This window comes from Molothrus ater, chromosome 16 (genome assembly GCF_012460135.2).
Source record: "Molothrus ater isolate BHLD 08-10-18 breed brown headed cowbird chromosome 16, BPBGC_Mater_1.1, whole genome shotgun sequence".
NCBI classification, from domain to species: Eukaryota; Metazoa; Chordata; class Aves; order Passeriformes; family Icteridae; genus Molothrus; species Molothrus ater.
In genome coordinates this window covers 33,885-53,834 of record NC_050493.2, presented here as the reverse complement: position 1 = coordinate 53,834, position 19,950 = coordinate 33,885, and the positions used below count along the sequence as shown (strand labels likewise).

The window sequence follows — 19,950 nt, the reverse complement described above, 5'->3', positions numbered from 1 at the left end:
GAATAGCTGACATGCTCACATGGTTCTCAGTCTTTTAAAAGTTATGTTGAAATGCTTTCTTGTCACTAAGAAATCCTTGCTAAAGCAGCACATGTAGGACAGATTTCATATGGGTGGGGAAGTTATTGAAAAAACCAAATCAAAGGGAATTGTCTCCTTATAGAATTAATTTACTTCTTGTGCTTCTTGTTTTTAAAAGGGAAATTGAGTATTTGTACCACCCAAACTGCTGCTGTTACTCCCAGCTCTAGCTCCAGTAGCGCTAGTATTTAATCCCTCTAGTAGTAGAGGGACAAGAGGAGAAAGTCCTGTGATGTGGAGAACTTTGAGTTGTGAAGGTGAGTCTACAAATTGTCCTTGGTATCTCCAATTCTACTGAAGGGTCACTAAAGTTTAGGTTTCAGTTGGGTGCCTGAAACTCCAAAGAGGATTCTATTTAAATATATAGGAAACAACTGCTAACAGCTCATTTTCACTATACAAAGTGGCAGGCGTTGGGAAAAGTGACCTGAGATACTAGTGCTGGTATCACAAAGCTTTAAGGGCCAGACAATGTTTATTTCTGACTTGTTACAGTGCCACTTTAAGTGATGAAAATGGACAGAGATAGCACTGATGAACCTGTGATGTGAAATTTCACAGTACAGTTCTGAGTATGAAGTGCCAAAAACACTGTTGTTGCTTAGGACAGTATCAAAATAACTAAAATGAACAATTAAAGTTCCTGAAAAGACATACTGAAATGTTAAAGGAGTTCCAAGAAGCGTTTTTTTTTCCTTTCAGGCTTAGCTCAGTTTATTCTAAACAGATGAAGTAGTTGAAATACATATGGCAGATTCAAGCCTGCAAAAAGTCAAGAGACTCCCTATGTGGTAGGTACCATGAACAGGCCAATAGCTTAGTCATTCTCCTATTGAAATATAGACCAGAAGTTATGAAAGTTTACCTAATATACTATTAGTTTAATAATAGAGTTTATTATAAACCACATTCCAGACATATCGATTAGAATACTGGGTTATTTTTTAACTTGTAACTAAGCTTCAAACTCCTTACAAAATAATTTAATGTTCCATACTTACCTAAAAATTTAATAACCTAGGGCCTAAAAATACCTCATGCCTAAAAATACCTACAAACCTGCATAGAGACTGAGGTTTGCCAAGCATCAAGTTACAGGTGAACAAGACACACTCAAGTAGTCACAAAAAAATTTCTTTATACAAGATGTTGCAACTCTTTGGGATTGTTGGGGATTTTTATTTCTTCTGGATTGCTCTCATCAATGCTTTCGCTGCTTTCAGTGGCATCATCTGAATTGCTTACACTGTCCTCCTCAGAGTCTTCTTTCCTTGTTGCTAGACTGGAAAGATTTTTCAAGATTATAAAAGCAAAATAACTTATAGTAAGTAAAACTATGATTTAAATTAAATTTCATTACCCTGAGGAATTGACTGGCCTGTTGGGATTAGAAAATTCTTTTTCTAGGTCAACATCAAATGGATCTGGAAAAAGAAGATGAAAAAAGCATTTTCTAATGGTCTTCCTTCATTTTCATAGATTAATGGCAGGGAGGGGAAGGAACAGAAAGGCTAGTTCAGATTTCTCATAAGTTTACCATAGTTGTTAGAGGAGAAACTGGGGGAGATGAGAAAATAACCCAAGTCCTGCCTGTCCAGTTTAGGCTTTTCACTCTATTCCCCCACCCCCAGCAAGGGGTCCTGTAGCTCTTGAGCTACTTACTGTATAAGTAGGTTTCTAAGGCTTTGGGTAAGAAAACACTGATTAAGTTCTAAAATGGCTGTCTAGTTAGCTGATGTCCACTGAGAAGTGAATTACAGCTGTCCAGATTTAGCTCTTGCTGAGTAAGGGTAGGGCTGGGCTTACTTTGGCTGAAGTAGCTGGGAAGAACTGTCAGAAAAGTCAAACAAGTCTTGTTTCTGCAGTTCCAGAAAATACACAGGATTGTAGGTGGAAGTGTATTTTAAGTGGCATAGCCATGTTGCCTCTTAAGAGCTGTCTTCAGTTTAGTCTACCTAGTTAGGCTTCCATCAGGAGGATGGTTTAATTCAGTATCATGGCAAAGAGATCAAAGTTTAGAGCAAGTGAAGGCTATTGACCATCTTCTTGCAGTATGAGCCCCTGGCCTATTTTAAGGGCTTAATCACCATGAAAGGAAAATGTTAATTAGGATAATCCCTTTTCATATGTTCTTGATTATTTGCCTTTCTTTGTGCTGTCTTGAATGATACCAAGCACTCAGGTGAATGCAGCCTGAAACACTGGGACCGCAATAAATTACTGGAAGACTTTGTGAATAAGCTACTTGTACTTATTATAAATTATTTTAATTCTCTTTATAGATCTGATTTTAAACATCATAATATGTCTATTAAGGGTCCTTCTTAGATTTATGTGTAACTAACTTGGTGTCTGACTGTATGCGTATATTTCTCTCATAGGTTACTTCTCAATTATTAGTCTTTTTACTCATACTCTGCTTTTAACATCTGTATAGAAAACAAGGAAGCATTGTATTTTTTTTTGCTCCTAAGTTTCCAATTTGGTTAGCTGAATAAGGGTAACTGCTTTATGGTTCAGCTGTGAATACTCTATGTATTAAATTGCTTTAGTCATTTTCACCCTATTTGATTTGAAAAAAATGGGCTAACAGGTACACTTAGCACAGTATAAAGATAGAACAACACATATCAGCAAAGCACTTATCTTCCACCTTGCTAATATTTTTATGGGATTTAAGGAAAATACTGTAAAGAAAATAGTTAGAAAAAGAGCACATGTAATGTTTCTCTGTTTGTCTCTTACCTATTTCTTCGTCTTTTTTTTCTTGGACACAAGCTAAGAAGTCCTTCTCAATGATTAGCATGTCGTCCTGGCAATGACAGGCTGCATATTTTTCCAAGAGATTTTTGTTCAGGTCAAGAAATGCCTTACCCCATTTAAATTTCCTTAGAAGAATGGTGGCTAGATCTGGGAATCCTAAAACAGAAAATAATTTATTAGTTTTCTTCTTTACTGTGAGATTTCACTTGGCTTACATGTTTCTAGTTAAGTATGTGCATTCATGTCAATACAATAGAAAGCTGTTTGCCAGTGTTTCTTTCAGTGTTCGGGGATTAAAACTTATGGGAAGACTACAAATATTTTCAAATTTCAGTTTAACTTCAAACATGGAACTGAATCCAAGAGCAGATCATAGCCTTCTGGCAAGTGCTACATAAAACTATTTTGTACAGGTAATGAATGATTCAAGCTCTATCTCCCACAGCCCTTCAGTACAAGATCAATTGTACAGTATTTTCAGAAGATAAGATTTGTCTGCAGTATGGTAGAGCATTTCTTTTATCAAAGTTCTGTGATGACTCTGAAAAACATCACAAGAGGGGCCAATTTATTTTGTTCTTACCCAGACCTAGCCCTATAACAGCCAGCTGCTACCTCTCATTAAGGCAACCTTGCCTAAGCATTTGTGTTGTCTTCTTTTTTTTTAACAGCTTTTCTAACGTTATGTGCCATCCAGACAAAATGAGGATTATCAGTTTGTGTCCCATTTAGTAGCTGACATGAATACCGCACGGGTACCTCAGTGCAACTGGTAAGACGCACCTGGAGGAAAGCTAGATAATCTGATCCCAAAGTCAGGAAAGTGATGACCTGTATGACAACATTACAGTTTGTTTTGTTGCAGACCATCTCTTCTGTTTTATTAAGGATGTAGCAATTGCTAGCACCATACTTCCCATCAGACAATTGAGCCTACCAACAATGCAAAACGCTGCAGCAAAAGCTTCCACACAGGACAGCTTGCATGGCCGACCGTAGTTTACAGGATTTGCAGCCACCAAGTAAGGCAGCAACCGTGGATGACTCCCCCTCATTCTCTTAAAGGGAGTTTCTTCTAATTTGGCCCATGAGCAATCTATGACTGCAATTCCACTCTGAGCAATGACACGCCTGAAAAAAAGAAATGTCACTGTATTTGAAAAATTGTTACCATTATACTGATGAAGTGAGAATCCAATTGCTGCTTTATATTGGCAACAAACTTGCATACATCCCCTGGTTTTGTTAATCAAAATCCATATGCTTTACAATAACCTCTAACAGAGACTCAATGAGAAAGAATAGTAGCATGGTTTTCCTCCAAACATACAAATGGCAATAAAAGGTTTACTCATGTGTTTCAAAATGAAATGTGAATAATTCTAGGTTTAAAAATGTGACAGAAGTGTGATTAATAGTAATGTTCACACCTTCAACTACACCGAAGTTCTGATTTATGTTCTCTGCTAGCTTCTCTCTGCTTCTAGAGACAAATCTTTTCTCTGATAAGTGTATCTTTATTAAAATTCTACAGGCACATTTGAAGAAAATTCTCATTTTCTGCAAAAAGTTTTCGGGTTAACACATTGTGTTGTCTACCGAAGAACTTAATATAGCATGATACAAGACACAGCAGCTACACGGCCGTGCTCTGAAGAAATTAACCTACAGGACGTGCACTTGGATTTTTCATTGGGAGCTACAGATGCTTTTCTCATCTGATAGTAGCTGTGTAAAAATATTAAGCTGATTTAATAAAACGACTCTGTTTCTCATGTTCATGCATCAGTGTAACGTAATAAGAACGTCAATTTCATTCCATAAGAGTTTCAGCCATGTATCAGTGGTTAAAATGCTCTCTCTCTTTAATACAGCATCAGTACGGTATTTGAACGAAGTGCTCTCCCTCACAGTCTGCAGCTCCCCCCCCCCTTCCCTCGCCGCCGGGTTTTGCCAACAGGCACCGAGGCCCCACCTGTCAGCCGGAGAGACGTACTCCGTGGCCAGCGGACTCAGGACGACGCCCGGGAATCTCTGGCGGAGGCGCAGGGTTCGCAGCAACCCCTTCCGGGCGAGTTTTCTCCCGGTGCATTTCTTGGGATCGCAGTGTCCGAGCTCCCACATGGCAAGGGGGCAGGGGAACTTGGCCTCCCGGGCGCCCCCATCCGCGGCCCTCTCGCCGTCCAGGCAAGCTGAAAACAGCAGGTGTACATCAATGCCCAACGGTGACGCGGGACACCTCGGCAGGACCCGCCTGCCCTTGCCCGTGTCGCCTCACGCACCTGTCAGCGCGGCCTCCGCTTCCGCCGCGAAAGTCTCGAGGCCGCGAGTCCCGCGCCGGCCCCCGCGCCGGCCGCGCTCCATGGCCGCGCTCGGCAGAGACACCGTGCCGCGGCGTTACGTACTTCCGCTTCCCGCGAAGCAGGCGATGGCGGCTCGGGTGCTGCTCGCAGCGCTGAGCGCGGCGCTGGGTGGGTGCGGGGGCCGCGGCCCGGGCGGACGCGCCGGTCGCTTGGCCCATCCGCCGCTCCCAACTGCTCTCTCCTAGCAGGTCTCTTCGCCTCGGCGGGAAAAATGAAGATCGTGGAGGAGCCGACTACGTTCGGGTACGTGGCCGCCTGCTCGCCGGGTCGTCCCGTGATCCACCTGCACTCGACGGGTTCGGGTCTGTTTGCTGTCGTACCCGCTCTAGCCCGTTTCTGCCAACGGGGATGGGGCGCCGGGCCGGGCCGCTCCCGCAGGCCCCGCTGTTGGCCCGCGGGCAGCGGCCGTCGGTGTTGAGACACACAGGTAGGGGAGGATGTATGGACGCCCAGATGCATAACTCAGCCTTAAACGTTTAACTTTCCTTCTTTTGAAAGGTTGAATAACCCATTCTTGCCTCAAACAAATAGGCTGCAGCCAAAGATGTCCCCGTCTGCAGTATCAGGTATATGCAACCGTTACTTTTTGGTTTTTTGTACCGTTTTCATCATTTAGCAACAGTTGTTTGCAGTGCAAGTAGTCTATTTCGACTTTATGCATAGAAAACCGAATTTCGCTTGTAGTTTTTTTAAGCATCATGGAAAATAAGCACGGGCAAATATATTTCATTGTGCTCCTGAAGGATTAAAACCTATATTAACTTCACTGGTGGTTCCAGGTCCCGGTGCTATTTTTGTGATGGCACTATGCATACATTTTATTCTGTATTTTTCTAGCCTGTAACAGATCCTTTTGACCCACAGTAAACTCTTTTTCTTGACACAATCCTCACCGTCATTGAGATTATTATATAAAAGTCATCCCATGGTCTGGTAGTACTTACTATCCAAAAATAGTTTTAAAAAGAAGTCCAAAGAGTAGTCTTGGAACCAGTCAGAAGGGCTCAGTTTCACACGCAGCCTCAGTGATGCAACATAAATGCACCCCTTAAGCAAAATGAACTGGGATGTACAAAATTCTAGACCATCTCTAGAGGAGAGCAGATAAACACTGAAGGCAAAGCAAAAGGGAGTAACTCTTGTCTCTCTGCTAACCTTAGGCAGAAACTTAAACCTTGTTGAGATTCAAGAAAGGCATTTTGGTACGACGACACTGAATGTGATTATGCTTAATGTTTCCTGTCACATTTTATAAACTCAAATGTATAATTCTGCATGTACTGCATGTGAAATGTGATATAGTTAGAAATGTGATTAGTAATAGAATGCTGAATGGGAAGATGCCAAAAGTAGTAGGAGAAAAGGACAGCACACCAGAAATCCTTCTTGCTTTGTTGTGGGATCTGTCACGTAGCCAAAAATTGGGAGTGTACATGGAACATGAACCTAAGGGCATGGAACCTTGTCTTGCACAATTATTTGTTTAGCATGGAAACCATCCTTTTCTTTTCTTCTACAAAACAGTTGGGGTAATAGTTCTGGTAGTTTCTCTTCTACAGCATCTGCCCTGGAAAGGGAGACATGAGTTTAATGCATTCCTTACGGACACATTCACATCTGCTGTTCTTCATTTGTGGGGAGAGCATGCTAATCACTGAGGCACAGATTTCATGTAGTAGAGGAACAAACCCTTTGGCCAAGCCCATCTCTAGAATGAAATGCAAGATCATGCAGTCAGAAGAATACCTGGGAAAGAGCACCTGCCTGTATCCCAGTATCCCTGTATCCCAGTGGTTAAAGCATTCTGGAGGGCGTGTTTCTGGTAGTCTGACCTTTGTTTGTAGGATTGATTGTCTAGATACTTGGAAAAAGTACCCACGCAATCCTGACAGTGGGGAATTAGCGTCCAGGATGGGGTTTTACTTTATTTGCTTTGTAATCTCTTTTCTTCTTTCCTCATTAATATTTAGTAATTCCAAGGTAAATTTCCATATACGAGAGAGACTGAAGTACTTCTCTAGCATGTAGTTCAGAACTTTTCTCCCTGTTTTTAATGACAAGTTTCCAGTCTTGGATTTCCTTGGCAACAGGCCTTGTAGTCAATACAAAAAGAATAGAATTGCATCTGCTGACCTGTCTGACGGCAGAAGTTTTATCTTGTTGAATGTTACCTGGATCAGACGATGAAGGCAAATGGAAAAAAAAAATCCAGTTTGAGAATCTCAGTGAAACTTAAATATGCACCACTGTCAACATTTTGAACAAATGAGCTTTGCTAGTATAAACTTTCAGAGTTTGGATAAATTTGGAGACAGATGCCAAGCAAGAGTTTCAGTGATTTCAGTGTTAGATTTTGGCAAGATCTGCACTGATGATTCCTTTTATGGACCTCACCTCCAAATGTTTTATTTTTACACCAGTTTCTCATTTTTGTTGTCAAATTAGGCTTATCTATTTCACTGGGTAGTGGGAATGAAAAGCATTAAAGAACGTGATGCAATCCGGTATTGTGCTAGTGAGAACTTACAGTAATTTATATGAAGGATAAAAATTTCCTTATGTACAGCAGAAAATTAAATTTGTCATGTACTCCTCACAATTTTGTCACCACAGTAGCTTGCTTAAATTTAACCAAAACATTCTTTTTCCTTTATGTCATCTCTTGTGATGTTTTTAGGCCCTGCACATCTCTTTAGGCTTGCTGGCAAGTGTTTCAGTTTTGTGGAATCCACGTGAGTAATGGATTTGGATATTTGTTTATATACTTACTAGTAATAAACTAGTTTTTTATTCCAATCTGAAACATTTCTTATTTTCTCTTTCTTTTCTCTCCTTTTAAGGTACAAGTATGAGTTTTGTCCTTTCCATAATGTCACTCAGCATGAGCAAACTTTTCGATGGAATGCCTATAGTGGGATTTTAGGGTGAGGCACTTAGACCTTTTACGTTTTAGCTATGTTGTCAGCAGGCCACTTCATAGATTGTAAAAATGAGGCTGTTTTAAAACTAAGATTCTTCCATTGGTCAGTTTAGATCATGGTAGTTCCCAAGGTGTTATACTTAAAAATACCCTGTCTTGAAAAATTCAGTTGTTTTTTTTTTTTGGTTGATAAATACTAACCTCCTATTTTAGCTGGAGACTGATTAATAACCCCTGCCAACTGCAAGTGTGATATGTTCATGTGAGAAATTCAATAATGTCTAACTACAGCTTATATTAACACAGATTTCATGGCCATTAACTATTTGCAGTTTGGGTTAAATACAAATATTATAAAATGAAAAAGAGTGCTTTATGCCTAATGGTAGTTGAACAATATAAAAAGCTATAAAACGCTCAATGTAGAACCAAAAAAAAGTATCCCAAAGTATTTAAAAATACCCTGGATCTTAATACCACCAAATCATAATACCTAAAATAAATCTAAGTATAAACCAGACCATTGCTTTTCTAGATATTTTGTATATAGATATCTCTTTTTCTCCTATGTGCAAAACAGTAAGCGGGTATGTGAGAAAACTGTACATCACCATGCTGAGGGTATCATTTGCTTTAGGACTAGTAGAAGTAGACTAGTTTTTGTAGGTGCTCTCACCAGCACTAAAAATCCTGCAATCAAACTGAGTTGCACAGGGTACTTAGCCTCATGGACTTTGTTGTGGGATTGATCGATAAACTTTATTTTACTAGACTTAAACACAGATTTCTAACTGCAAATGGTTTCCAAACTGAAATTTGATCCAAAACTCTGCTCTCAAAAAGTGCTTTTGATGTGTGCTGTATAGCAACATGGATAACAAACTACACTGCTTCCAAGGTGTTGGCTGTAGGAAGTGGAAATCCTGAGACAACAGAAATTAAGTATATACACTTAAATTGAACATGGTATAAGGGTATTCTTGGTTTTCTTCCTGAGGGTTCATCTTTTTGTGTCCAGTAACTTAAAACAAAATAGTGTCCTCTTTTTTCAGAATCTGGCACGAATGGGAAATTGACAATAACACATTTGTTGGAATGTGGATGAGGGAAGGAGACTCCTGTGAAACTAAGAGCAGACAGACAAAGGTAAAATAACTTAAACTATGCTAATTCAGACAGCATGACTCTACAAACACTTGTGACTCTACAAACTGAAACATTCCTACCCTGAGGAAGTCATCATTTAAGCTGTGATAGAAAACATAAAGATGAATTCCTTCAGGGACTGTGTGAATGACTGGAGGAGGAAAGCTAGAATCAGGATAAAATTTTGGGGATATTTACTTATGTATTCTCATTGGTTACTTACAGCTCATTTTTTCCTTGATAGAGTGGTATAATTATTACTATAGAAATACAGTACAGTGCTTTGTAATGTGTGTCAGGCAGAATAAAGGAAAAGAGCTCTTTGCAGAATTGAAGATGCCAGTCTATTAAAAACATCCAGGAAAAAGGAGGGAAAAGAATTCGGCAGTTAACAATAGCATGCTGAGAAGCTAAGTATGGTGTTAGAACAAGCACTAGGGATATTTCAAGAAAGACTTTGAGGTGATGGAGCATGTCTAGAGAAGGGCACTGGAGCTGTGGAAGGGTCTGGAGCACAAGTCTGATGAGTAGCACCTTTCAACCAGCATTCCCAGGTCTTTTTCCACCAGGCAGCTTTCCAGCTATTCTTGCCCAAGCCTGGAGCAGCGCACGGGGTTGTTATGATCGAAGTGCATTACCCAGTACTTCACCTTGTTGAATCTCTTGCAATTAGCTGCCAACTTGGCTGCCATATCCTGGCCATGGTGAAAATGTTATACTCTAATGGAGGTGCCTGCTTAACATCTTTATTTCCCAGAGAAGCTGCAGAAAGAATTCATATTCTTGTATGACCTTTGATATTGTGATTGAATTTTTCACTGGCATTTCATTTTGAAGACAAAAAATATTGGTGCTGCAAATCTAAAGATGAAAACAATTCTCTGCAGTCTGGATATGTCTTATATTCTTAAATTAGCACACTGGTCAGAAATGAAATTTAAGAAGATTGTGCTTATGTTAGATGAGATTCTTAAGGTGTCCTATTCACTGTCCTTTTTACTCTCCTTCTTGTTGAAAATATAGTACTTATTAGTCCAAGGAACAATGGTTGGTGGGGAGAATCATTTCCCATTAGAGAAAACAATTTTCACATTTGATAAAATAAATGGATTATGTGCTTGCTATGATGCTGTTTCTTTTTTTTTTTTCTTTTTTCTTTTTGATTTAAAAAGGCACTGGAAGCTTTGACATGACAGAATGTACAGAAATGCATCTACTAGCATTGGAACACAGCAAATAGATCATCAGTGATGGTGTTTCATGTAGATATTTTTTGCTCATCTTTGTTTTTTCTGATGTTTAGGTTCATCTTGTTTGTGGAAAGAGCAATAAATTGGCTTATGTGTCTGAGCCAAGTACTTGTGTTTACTCTCTGACATTTGAGACTCCTCTCGTGTGCCATCCCCACTCACTTTTAGGTAAGATTAAAAAAAAAAAATACTTTGTGGAACAGCTAGCATATACACTATCCTCAGAGTGTCCATTTTTAGGTTGAGTTAGTACCTTAATATAAATTAGTATTAGATGTTAACATATTATATGAAGTGGTTTTTAAAATGCCAGTCATTATAACACCTAGGTATTTCTCAACTAATTTTTTTATTTGGGATTAATTTTTTTTTTTTGTCAATGTGAATGATTTTTTTTTTTCCTTTTCTTGGACTGTAGGAATAAGCCCTGTAGTATCTGCCCATTTACTTACATTACAAAAAAGCTCCATTAGAATTACGTTGAACACAGGAATATGAGACCTTGGATCTGGAAATAAGAAAAATTTCTGGTCATTCTCCAGAAACTTTAAATGTGTGAAGTGCAATTTAGGCGTAAGCCCAGCTTTTGAAAGCAGTGGAGACTGTGTACTGTAAAGAAACATTGAGTTCTTAAAACAAATATTCTTGCGTGATACTAGAGGAGGAATTAACTAATGCAGGATAGTGCTCCTGGTTTTTATATGGTTTGACTTCCATTTTTCAGTTTATCCAACTCTGACTGAAGCACTGCAGAGGAAGTGGGATGAAGCAGAGCAGCTTCTGTACGATGAACTAATAACCGACCAGGTTTATTAATTCTTCCAACTCTATGTGGTAAAAAAAAAATATTACTGTCAAATAGCCAAACCTGGCTTCTGTAGTTTCTCCTTTTAGAGCAGATGCATTTATTCTGCAGTTGGCAAATAGTAATTTTCGTGTTTCTGTAACTGCTATATGAAACGGTAATGAAGCTTGAGGACTTGGAATGGCCAGTGCAAATTGCAAGCGGAGATGAGAGTTGAATAGATTGATCTATCACCTTTTGGAAACTTTCTTTTCTAGGGTTACAAAAAAATTCTGAAAGAGATTTTTGAGGAAGCAGGACTTCTAAAAGCAACAGAAGAAAATGAAGTTGAAAAACAGAGTAAGAAAATATCTCTGGAATTTGAAACAGTGGAAAAGTGCAGTAAGGTATAGAGCATAATATTTACAATGTGGAATTGCCACCTTTTCACTGTATGACAGTATCAGTGGGAGAGCATTATGTAAATGCCCTTGGTGTTCAGCTGAATCTCTTAATGGAGTTATCTTTTCTGGTTTCAATATGTAACAGCCTGCATGTAATGTGATTTGGTATCTTTATTATAGCCCCTAAGTCAAAAACAAACCAGCAAAAATGAATGCCCAGTAAGAAGATAGGGGTTATGAAGGAATTGGTGGATGCGCTTGGGTTATAAACACCCTGTAGGTACTCTTTCTGGGAAATATCAGTCTGGAGATAAGGAAGAAATTACTAGTGAAGATAAATGTGTAACCAACCTCGACAGTGTTGACACTTTTAATTCTCTCTGTGGATAATTATCTCTTTTGATAATTACCCAGACTCCTGTAAGAATGCATTGGCTGTTGCACAAGCAAAAGGCCAGAATGGCTGTATTTATTTCTGAATGACTCTTGCGTACGTGAACAGTTCTTCTGCAACAGATTTGGAATGGGGAAAATAGAGGCCGAAGGCGTGCTCAGCTTAAAAGAGCACAACCTGACCATCAGAAAAAGAGCATGGATGGGAATTCATTTATTACAATACAGAGAAGCAGTTGCTGTTTTTATTTGAAAAAGGTAGCAAAGACAAAACACCACGTAGTAATTAATGAATATAACCAAATAAAACCATGGTTAAGCTGAATATACTTCAATGTAAAGATCGCCGTTTTGATCTCATAGGAGCTGGAACAGTCACATGATTATTTTTTCACTCATTATCAATACAGTATTTAATAGTTTCTATTTCTTTTTCTGGCTTCATCATAGCTTAATTGACATAAATTGGCTGGTTTGGTAAACACAGAATCTTAAATACTTATTCTTTTGCTCTGTCTTTATTCACGTAAACACCAAAACACAGCAAAAAATAGGGGCTTCTCTGAGATTTCAGGGACATGCTTTGAATCTCAAAAGAACTAAGCAATGCCTGCTGTAAGGTAACAGAAACTGCTGAGAGCAAGAACATGAAGTTACTAGGCCAAGAGTTGAAGAATTTACAAATTTCCAGATGGCAGAATTACAACAATTATAAAATAAGGGTAGTCCTGAGGCAAACTTAAGATTTGTTCTGTGATAAAATGCTAGTTACAAGACAGATTTGAAATAGTTACAGAAAGCATTTCTAATTTTTACTCTTGGGCTCTAAAAAAGCTGGCTCCTCTTTTGGCAACACAGACATGTATCTTTTTCTAAAATTTGCTTTATGTTCCTGGAACAAGCATTTTAAGTTCTTCAAAGCCAAGAGGTGTAAAAACTGTGCACAGAGGCATTTTTTTCTTAAAAGCTCCCAATCTAGGTATGTATTTGAAAAGTGGGAGGACTATTTTTAATATATTTTCTTTCTTAGGAATACAAGCAACTTTCTGAAGAAATAGAAAAACTTAGAGTTTTATTAGGTCAGCATGGTATTGCATACAAAGGAAATCTTGGTGAGTTTTTGGTATCATTCTTTTTCATTGTTGTCTGCTCAGAATGTGAATACCCCAATGCTGTTTTCACTTACAATAACAGTTAAATAATCTGGCATCTCTGGAGGTAAAATTCAGTAGACAGAGTTTTTAATAAGTACTTAGATTTTGATTCCTGTCCACAAGGACTTACTTTGTCCTTAAAAAATCTGTTGATGACTTGAAATTCTAGCTTTATAGAAAAATTTTGACTGCTGTTGTAACTGAAGTTTGTCTCCAGTCCTTAAGGTGCCAGTTCAAAAGGAAACGGATACTACATCATTAATAGAAGAAATGTGTCTGTTAAGTAACTCCACTTCTGTATTTTAACCACAAGGCCTGATTTCTTTCATAACACTTGAAGTTTTCTCTGTATCTTTTTGGATTGTTTTTTTCCCTTTTTGAAGTTGCCTGTTTCTTTCTTCCCTCTCTTTGATTTTTGTTAGGTAAGTACCATACCACATGCAGTTTTTAGTAGAAAAGACTGCTGCTGGCTGTGAAGGGGCACGGCTTATCTGGATTAATTCCAGATAAGTTGTTTTTTGATTTTTTTTTTTTTTTGAGAGGTTTGTAATTGGGTTTTCTGTTTGTTTGCTGGTTTGTTTTTCCTCATTCCTGCCGGACCATCATGCCCTTTATTACATGAACTATTTGTCAAAGGAGAATTTAATGTCCAGGAATACATGTATATACATAAATACATATATCTTTTTCTTTTACAGTTGCATGTTCAGAATTGGCACTTCAACCAAACAAAGAACCTTTGAGCTAATTAAATTAGCTTAAAATTAGTGACAAAATATTTTTTTCTTTTTTGGTTTGAGAAACTTTTCTGGGAAAAAACTTATATAAAAATTTTGTAGAACATGTTATCTGCATGTTTAAACTATTAGCAATGTAATTTGCACAGTATTTCTGCCTGTTTGGTCGTATTGCAATAGTTCTTTTAATTATTGCAGATTAGCACTCTAAAATCAAAAGTCGAATTCAGTTCACTGTAGATGACTTCAAAATTATTTAGTGAATTCTGTGACAAAAAAGTTTTGGTGTTTAAAAGCCAAAATAACTGATGTCATATTAAAAACTTAATTTTACAGCTGGAAATTCCAGTGTTGAGTATGTAAGTCACCAACTGGCAACTGCAGTGGCATCAGTTCTTAATGGGTCAAAGGATGATGAGCACCTGCATGGCGATACAGGAATTTGGAATTACACTCTGTGAAGAAACTTGGATGGTACATAATGTAAATTAAACTGAACATGTATTATGCCACAAAGATGATTTGCCTTCTTGTGAGTATTCTTGACTTTGTTTCAATTTGTGCCCTAAAGCAAACACAGTGTAGTAGAGTGAGGGCACACCATTATGAGAATAGTTAGCTAGTTTCTGACAACATTTGTAACACTTCTTTGGTACGACCAGTATTTGGCCCAAACTTAAAGATTCTCTGTGCCTAGTTCCGGCTTTTGCTATTTTTATTGACCAAGTGTGGTAGAAGATGGAGTGAATATAAACCAGCTCAAGACCAGTGCTGCAACGCGTTTCAAGAAAGGTAGTAAATACAGTATTAAGAACATGCTATTTCATCTATATGCTAAAAAGATTTCTGGACACACTTTAGCGGAAAAGGAAACTTTTTCTGCCAGCAGTGCAGACCACACCACTGCACCGATTCGTGTTCAAAGGTCGATGTCGTCTTGGGCTGTCAGGTTAAATGGAAGTTGGTCAGAATCTGACAGAAAGGTGCAATGAAATCACTGAGTTGTTACAAAAACATAGTTGTGGTGAGGTAATACCTGGCAATTCTCTGTACGTAATACAGAATAAAATGGACTCCTCCAACACAAACTGTGGAAGTATCACTGTTGCCATCGGTGAACGCCGAGCACGCCATCTGCGGTCACTATGCCGCCTCCTGTGGTGCGGTTCGGCACCCCCCGGCCCAGGGTCCTGTCGGCCTTGCCCTCACGGCGGCAGCTGCGTTGAGCCACGGCCCAACCCACCGAGCCCTCGCGCTTCCGCTCCCGCTCACGTAAAGCGGGGGATGATCCGGGCGCTGGGTCGCTGGCGGTGAGGAGCGGTGAGGAGCGGGGCGGACCGGGGCCGCTGACGGTGAGGACGGGGGCCGGGACGCATCGTGAGCCCTTCGCGACGCTCACGCGTATGTCGTTGCAGGGTGCGGCGAGCCCCCTGTCTGCCTGGGCCTCGGCGGGGGCTGGCACGACGGCGGAACCCGGAGGGTGCGGAGGGCGGGGGGCCCATTCCCTTCTGCGGCAGCAAGGCCAGTCCGCGGTTTTGGAGCGTTAGTCGGTCGATGGGGAACGACCACGAGAGGCCGTCGGTGAGGGTGCTGCCTCTTAGTGTGCTAAGCGCAGAGCTGTTGCTATGGTGTGTGTTCAGAGAGAACGGGGAGACCGACGAGCGACTAGAGGCGGTTCTCTTCGGCCAGATCGTGGACTCAGATACGGCCCAGGAAAGCAGTGCTCCTCTTCAGCTGCTGAAAGAGAACTGAGGACGGGAGTGCGGCTGCCGTGAGGGAGCTGACAAAAGTTTTCTGGCATTCACCTGTTTGAAAGCTGTACTGGCGCTGTAATGAAAAAGACATGTTTTTCTAGTTTTTCGGCAGTCTTATCTTGCAAGTTTGATTTCTTCATGCTGTTTTTTGTGCCGATCTTGCCGTAGTAATTTACACTGGTAGGAAAAGGTGTAGTTTCTGGATTGCACAGGTAGGGATGAACAGGATGTATTGCAAATCAAGTTGAACTTGAAGGTAAGTTTTATGCAACCCATCATTTTTCTATGGATCATTTTTCTTAGCGGATTGTTGTATTAAAAAGTACCTAATGTCATTGTGAAATTGCTGCTTAAGGTGACTTTCATTTCACATTTTGGTGGTTACAGAATATGTTCTGTTTATACTGAAGACAGCTGTAAATGAATGATTAATTACCATGCAATTATGTTCTGAATTTTTGTATGTAATTCTCCTCGTTAATGTAGAAATTGCCTACAAGGGTGCATTCTTTCTGGACTAGAACTTTCTAGGCTTGATTGATTTACACGGTCAATACTGGCAGGAGAGTATTTTGCCCAAAATTGAAATGTTTGGCTTGCATTATATTGGGGATGTCTCATTGAACAATGCAGTACTAGGCTTTTTGTGTGGGTTCATAGATATTCAAGCTTGCACTCTCGGGAAACTTTTCCTGGAGAGGAGAAATGCGAAATACTAACATGACTTTGTTCCCTTCAAAATTAGAGGCTTTTTAAAGTTCTCAAATGTAAAAATGGAAAATCAGGTTTGTATCATGAAAATGCCTAATTAAAACCCCAACACCAACAAAGATGATAGTAACTATTAAGATAGGCTGAAGCTATGGAGAAATTGGGGGTAGCATCACATTTGTGTAATACCACTGATTAGTCTGAACAACATGCACTACTGTGGCTTTTGATTTTGCTGTAGAGTCCCTTAACCACATGATGCCACATTTGATTTGGTACTGTCACAAGGTTTAATCTTGGTATTCAGCTTTTGCTACAGTGGAATGTTGCAAGTGAGATGCATGGGGGCATCCTGGTGAATGAGTGAAAGAATAATCTACTTTTGGTTTTTTAGCTTTTTTGTTTGTTTGTTTTTTTAGTATATTGAAGCTCAGGTGTAATGCCTGTTGCTTCTGATTAGCTTTCTTGCACCATATTCTATGGAAACTGAATTGTTTAAGAAATACAGAGCTGCCCCTCTGTGTGTGTTTATACCACTCGTTCTGTGCCTTCTTTGGGGGTGAGGAAAAAAGGCTGAGGGGGGAGGGAGTGGAGACTCAGGGCTCTGATGTCATTTGGGGCACCCCAACGTCCCTAGGAGAGAGAGCCACGCTGCAGTGGAAGAGCAGGTGAGTGGCGAATGAGAAAGGGTCATGCTGAGTTGCCCTCAGTTCCCTGGTTGGGAAAGTCCTTAAAGTAGACAAGCTGAACCATTTCTGAGAATTTCAAGCCTCCCGTTCTTATGATTCTTGGTACAGTATTTAAATAGTTACTATCAAGTTGAGATGGTGGATCAAGTGGATTTGCTAGAGTGGCAGAAATAGTTTTTTGCCTGGAAGCATGTTGGGATAAACAACCCTCCTTAATGCCAGAATGAATTAGTTTTCCGTCTTTTCCCTTTTTTTCTTTCTAGATTGCGGAGCGTCGGGGAGAACAGTTGGCATAAAGAAATTAAAGGCACGAAGGAAGTTCCGTCTTCCCGAGGGAATGCTTTAGGCGCCACGTGCAGCTTCTGAGCCACACCGATAATCCCAGCTCCCACCAAAACCTTCCGAAGTTGGAAGGGACAGGGAAGAAGATTCCAGGAGCGGTGGAAGTACTTTCTCCTGAGTCTGGAAGGCATTGAGGTCAGAACACGTTCCATGTACTCCTCTCTCCTGTTGCCAGCCCAGGACCAAGTCAGTGTTCCCTGAATGGCCACAGTTCCCTGCATGTGGAGGGAGGAGATCTGTATTGGAGAGTGGGAGAAAGGTCCCTGCTCGTTGCTGTGTCCTTGGTGGGCAGAGAACTCTGATCTTGGCCAGATGGGTTGGTGAGTATTGAATCAATCCTGCCTCCTTTTGACTGAGTTGTTTTAATGAGTCATCAGCAGGGACTGTTTTTAGCTGGCTTTAGTTCAGTTTCTTTTTCACAGATTCCTTGTTGTTTTGATCCTGAAATCGCCAAACCCTTAAGTTTGCTAAATTAAGCCTGAAAAGGTTCAACAAATCAGTCCTGAGAGAATTAGGGATTGGATGGCTGGGATCTTACGTCCCATTGAAGCCACATTGGGTTCACCCCCTGATTTTGGTGCCAAGGGAAAGTCCAAGTTAACACAGATCAAAATAAGAAACAGTTCCCTCATCAAAGTCAGCTTTCCAAACCTCTGTTCAGGATCCAAAAGAAGTGGGAATGCCCTTGGCAAAAAAGGTGCTTTTGAAACAAAGCAAGCTTAAAATGCCTGTAAGCAGGAAATCCAGGAGAAATGGCTGCTGGCGTCCTGGGCTTGCCAGGCAGGTTTTGTACTTGATTGCAAGGCAGTTTTCCTGCCTCTGCATGGGCTGGCACCTGCATCCCACTGGAAAGGGGAGGGAAATAATTCCCCTGCCCAGCCCTGGAGTGGGAGCAGCTTGCCCTTATCCTGGAGTTCTCCTGCTCCTGCCCAGCATCCCTCTGGTACCCTCATGTGCTTCCCAAGCTCCCAGCACTGATGGATCTAAACAAGGAGAACAATCCCTGTTCCTTCTCTTCTCCATCCTTGATGTTCCTGGGCCCTGCATCTCCCTGGCTTTTCACTGTCTGACTCCTCATCTCCATCCCACCTTCTCCCTGGTCACATCTGAGCCTGAGATGTGTTTAGCAGCAAATCCATTCCTTTAAAGGAAGCCCAGTGCAAAGAGCTTCCAGCTGCAGGTAAGTCTTCCTGCATTTCATTTTTCTCTGTCCAGTTTTGGAGGGTTTCCCTCTGTGCTTTCCTGTGACCCAGATGTGTCCCTTCCTTTGTCCAGATCCAGTGCCAAAGGATTGAACAACTGATGAGTGGGGTCTGGGATGAGAATGGTTCTGCTAAAACTAGGGAAAGAATGCTAGAAGAAAAATGAGCTTCCTTTGAATGTCTGGAATAAAAACACTGGGAAAGGGCACTTTTTAATTCGATTTGGTGCCACCTCCCCTTTTTTTATGGCTAAAACTCCATGGTGAGCAATGCAAGCCAAAAGATGAAGTGCAGGAGGCTTTGATTCTGCAGTGAGCTTAACTTCCCTTTTCTCCTCTCTTTCAGGACAGGGAGAACCACTGAACTTGTCCTGGCGTTGCCAAGAGCTTTGATGTTTGAGCTGCCAAACCCAAACTGGTCCTGATGATGGAGGACTTAAGAAATTACTCAATCCAACTAAATGCTTTAAAAAGGGAGATGGTTTGGTTATAAAAATATTTCTGCCTGAGACTGGGAAGAGACTGGGAAGAGTTAAACACCCCAGTTCTGCATAACAGCACAAGGATTTTTTAATTCTTTGCCTTTTTTTCCCTTCCTTTGAATGGGTTTGTTTGTTTCCCCTTGGAGACTGCACACACAATAGGCAGATTTTTCAATTAATCCTTTTTTTCCCCACTTTTAGTCTTCAATGGAGCCCAGGTGCCAATTGTTTGCTGCTTGGTTTCTGCCTTCCCTTTCCTGCCTGCAGCTTAACCCCTTCCTCTCCTTCCTGCTTTTTGGCCATCACTGGTCATGCAGATGATGCTGATGCAGATGGCTGATAAATAATTATCAAACAGCTTGGGAATGGTCTGTATCAGGTATCAGTGACATTAAAATATGGACCATCAACCAATGAATTTAGCAAGAGTTGGATAGTAACTAATCATCTTTCCTTTAAAGCCCTCTTCAAAGCATATTTATGTATAAAGGGAAAGCATTTGGTTTTTATTTTAAAAAATACTACAAATCACCAACGGCCAGCTTAAGTGAGCATGGCAGACTGACAAAGACATGGTAATGTTTTTTCTTTTAAATCCCTCACAATCCCATCACGTAGTGGGGAGGCAGCTCAGCGAGTTTCAGCCCACAGCTGCCATCCTGTGCTCATGGAGAGCAACCTCTCCAGCTGTCCCAGCCTCAGGAAAGCACAGAAGAGGGCTTTACACAGATCAGGGATCAAGCTAGGCCCAGGTTGGGCTCAGCTCAGTCTGCATG

The 19,950-nt window shown here is 40.6% G+C and overlaps 3 protein-coding genes across 5 annotated transcripts; 2 read left to right on the top strand and 1 right to left on the bottom strand.

Annotated features, from left to right (window-relative positions):
• Positions 1-537: 537 nt before the first annotated feature.
• Positions 538-5,249, bottom strand: TSR3 (TSR3 ribosome maturation factor). The gene is made up of 6 exons (XM_036392327.2): positions 5,127-5,249; positions 4,820-5,036; positions 3,782-3,975; positions 2,827-3,000; positions 1,442-1,505; positions 538-1,363 (listed from the first exon to the last, which is right to left on the bottom strand). The coding sequence occupies exons 1-6, from the start codon at positions 5,206-5,208 to the stop codon at positions 1,219-1,221; spliced, it is 876 nt and encodes a 291-aa protein (XP_036248220.1). The 5' UTR covers positions 5,209-5,249; the 3' UTR covers positions 538-1,218.
• Positions 5,192-19,588, top strand: GNPTG (N-acetylglucosamine-1-phosphate transferase subunit gamma). Of its 3 annotated transcripts, none has more exons than XM_054516526.1 (13): positions 5,192-5,315; positions 5,396-5,450; positions 5,706-5,773; positions 7,885-7,939; positions 8,048-8,131; positions 9,180-9,273; positions 10,577-10,691; positions 11,248-11,330; positions 11,586-11,714; positions 13,135-13,216; positions 14,332-14,527; positions 17,413-17,811; positions 19,039-19,588. In XM_054516526.1, exons 1-11 carry the CDS (start codon positions 5,207-5,209, stop codon positions 14,454-14,456), a joined length of 999 nt encoding a protein of 332 aa, XP_054372501.1. In that variant the 5' UTR covers positions 5,192-5,206; the 3' UTR covers positions 14,457-14,527; positions 17,413-17,811; positions 19,039-19,588. The 3 variants fall into 3 exon arrangements, with proteins under 3 accessions (XP_054372501.1, XP_054372500.1, XP_054372499.1); XM_054516525.1 differs by having other exon boundaries at positions 5,258-5,315; positions 5,393-5,450; positions 17,413-17,626; XM_054516524.1 differs by having other exon boundaries at positions 5,258-5,315; positions 5,393-5,450.
• LOC118692474 (ubiquinol-cytochrome-c reductase complex assembly factor 4) lies at positions 14,950-16,991 on the top strand. Its single transcript, XM_036392332.2, has 2 exons — positions 14,950-15,305; positions 15,411-16,991. The coding sequence occupies exons 1-2, from the start codon at positions 14,950-14,952 to the stop codon at positions 15,745-15,747; spliced, it is 693 nt and encodes a 230-aa protein (XP_036248225.2). The 3' UTR covers positions 15,748-16,991.
• Positions 19,589-19,950: the final 362 nt, after the last annotated feature.

What these genes read in the sequence shown, in the direction of transcription:
- TSR3 (XM_036392327.2), bottom strand. Translation starts at nt 5,208, where the DNA reads ATGGAGCGCGGCCGGCGCGGGGGCCGGCGCGGGACTCGCGGCCTCGAG. An exon ending in TACGTCTCTCCGGCTGACAG is followed by an intron (nt 3,976 to 4,819) that starts GTGGGGCCTCGG and finishes TCTTTTTTTCAG; the next exon opens with GCGTGTCATTGCTCAGAGTG. An exon ending in AAAAAAAGACGAAGAAATAG is followed by an intron (nt 1,506 to 2,826) that starts GTAAGAGACAAA and finishes TTCTTTTTCCAG; the next exon opens with ATCCATTTGATGTTGACCTA.
- GNPTG (XM_054516526.1), top strand. Translation starts at nt 5,207, where the DNA reads ATGGCCGCGCTCGGCAGAGACACCGTGCCGCGGCGTTACGTACTTCCG. An exon ending in CCATCCCCACTCACTTTTAG is followed by an intron (nt 10,692 to 11,247) that starts GTAAGATTAAAA and finishes TCCATTTTTCAG; the next exon opens with TTTATCCAACTCTGACTGAA. An exon ending in CAGTGGAAAAGTGCAGTAAG is followed by an intron (nt 11,715 to 13,134) that starts GTATAGAGCATA and finishes TTTCTTTCTTAG; the next exon opens with GAATACAAGCAACTTTCTGA.
- LOC118692474 (XM_036392332.2), top strand. Translation starts at nt 14,950, where the DNA reads ATGGAAGTTGGTCAGAATCTGACAGAAAGGTGCAATGAAATCACTGAG. An exon ending in CGGGCGCTGGGTCGCTGGCG is followed by an intron (nt 15,306 to 15,410) that starts GTGAGGAGCGGT and finishes ATGTCGTTGCAG; the next exon opens with GGTGCGGCGAGCCCCCTGTC.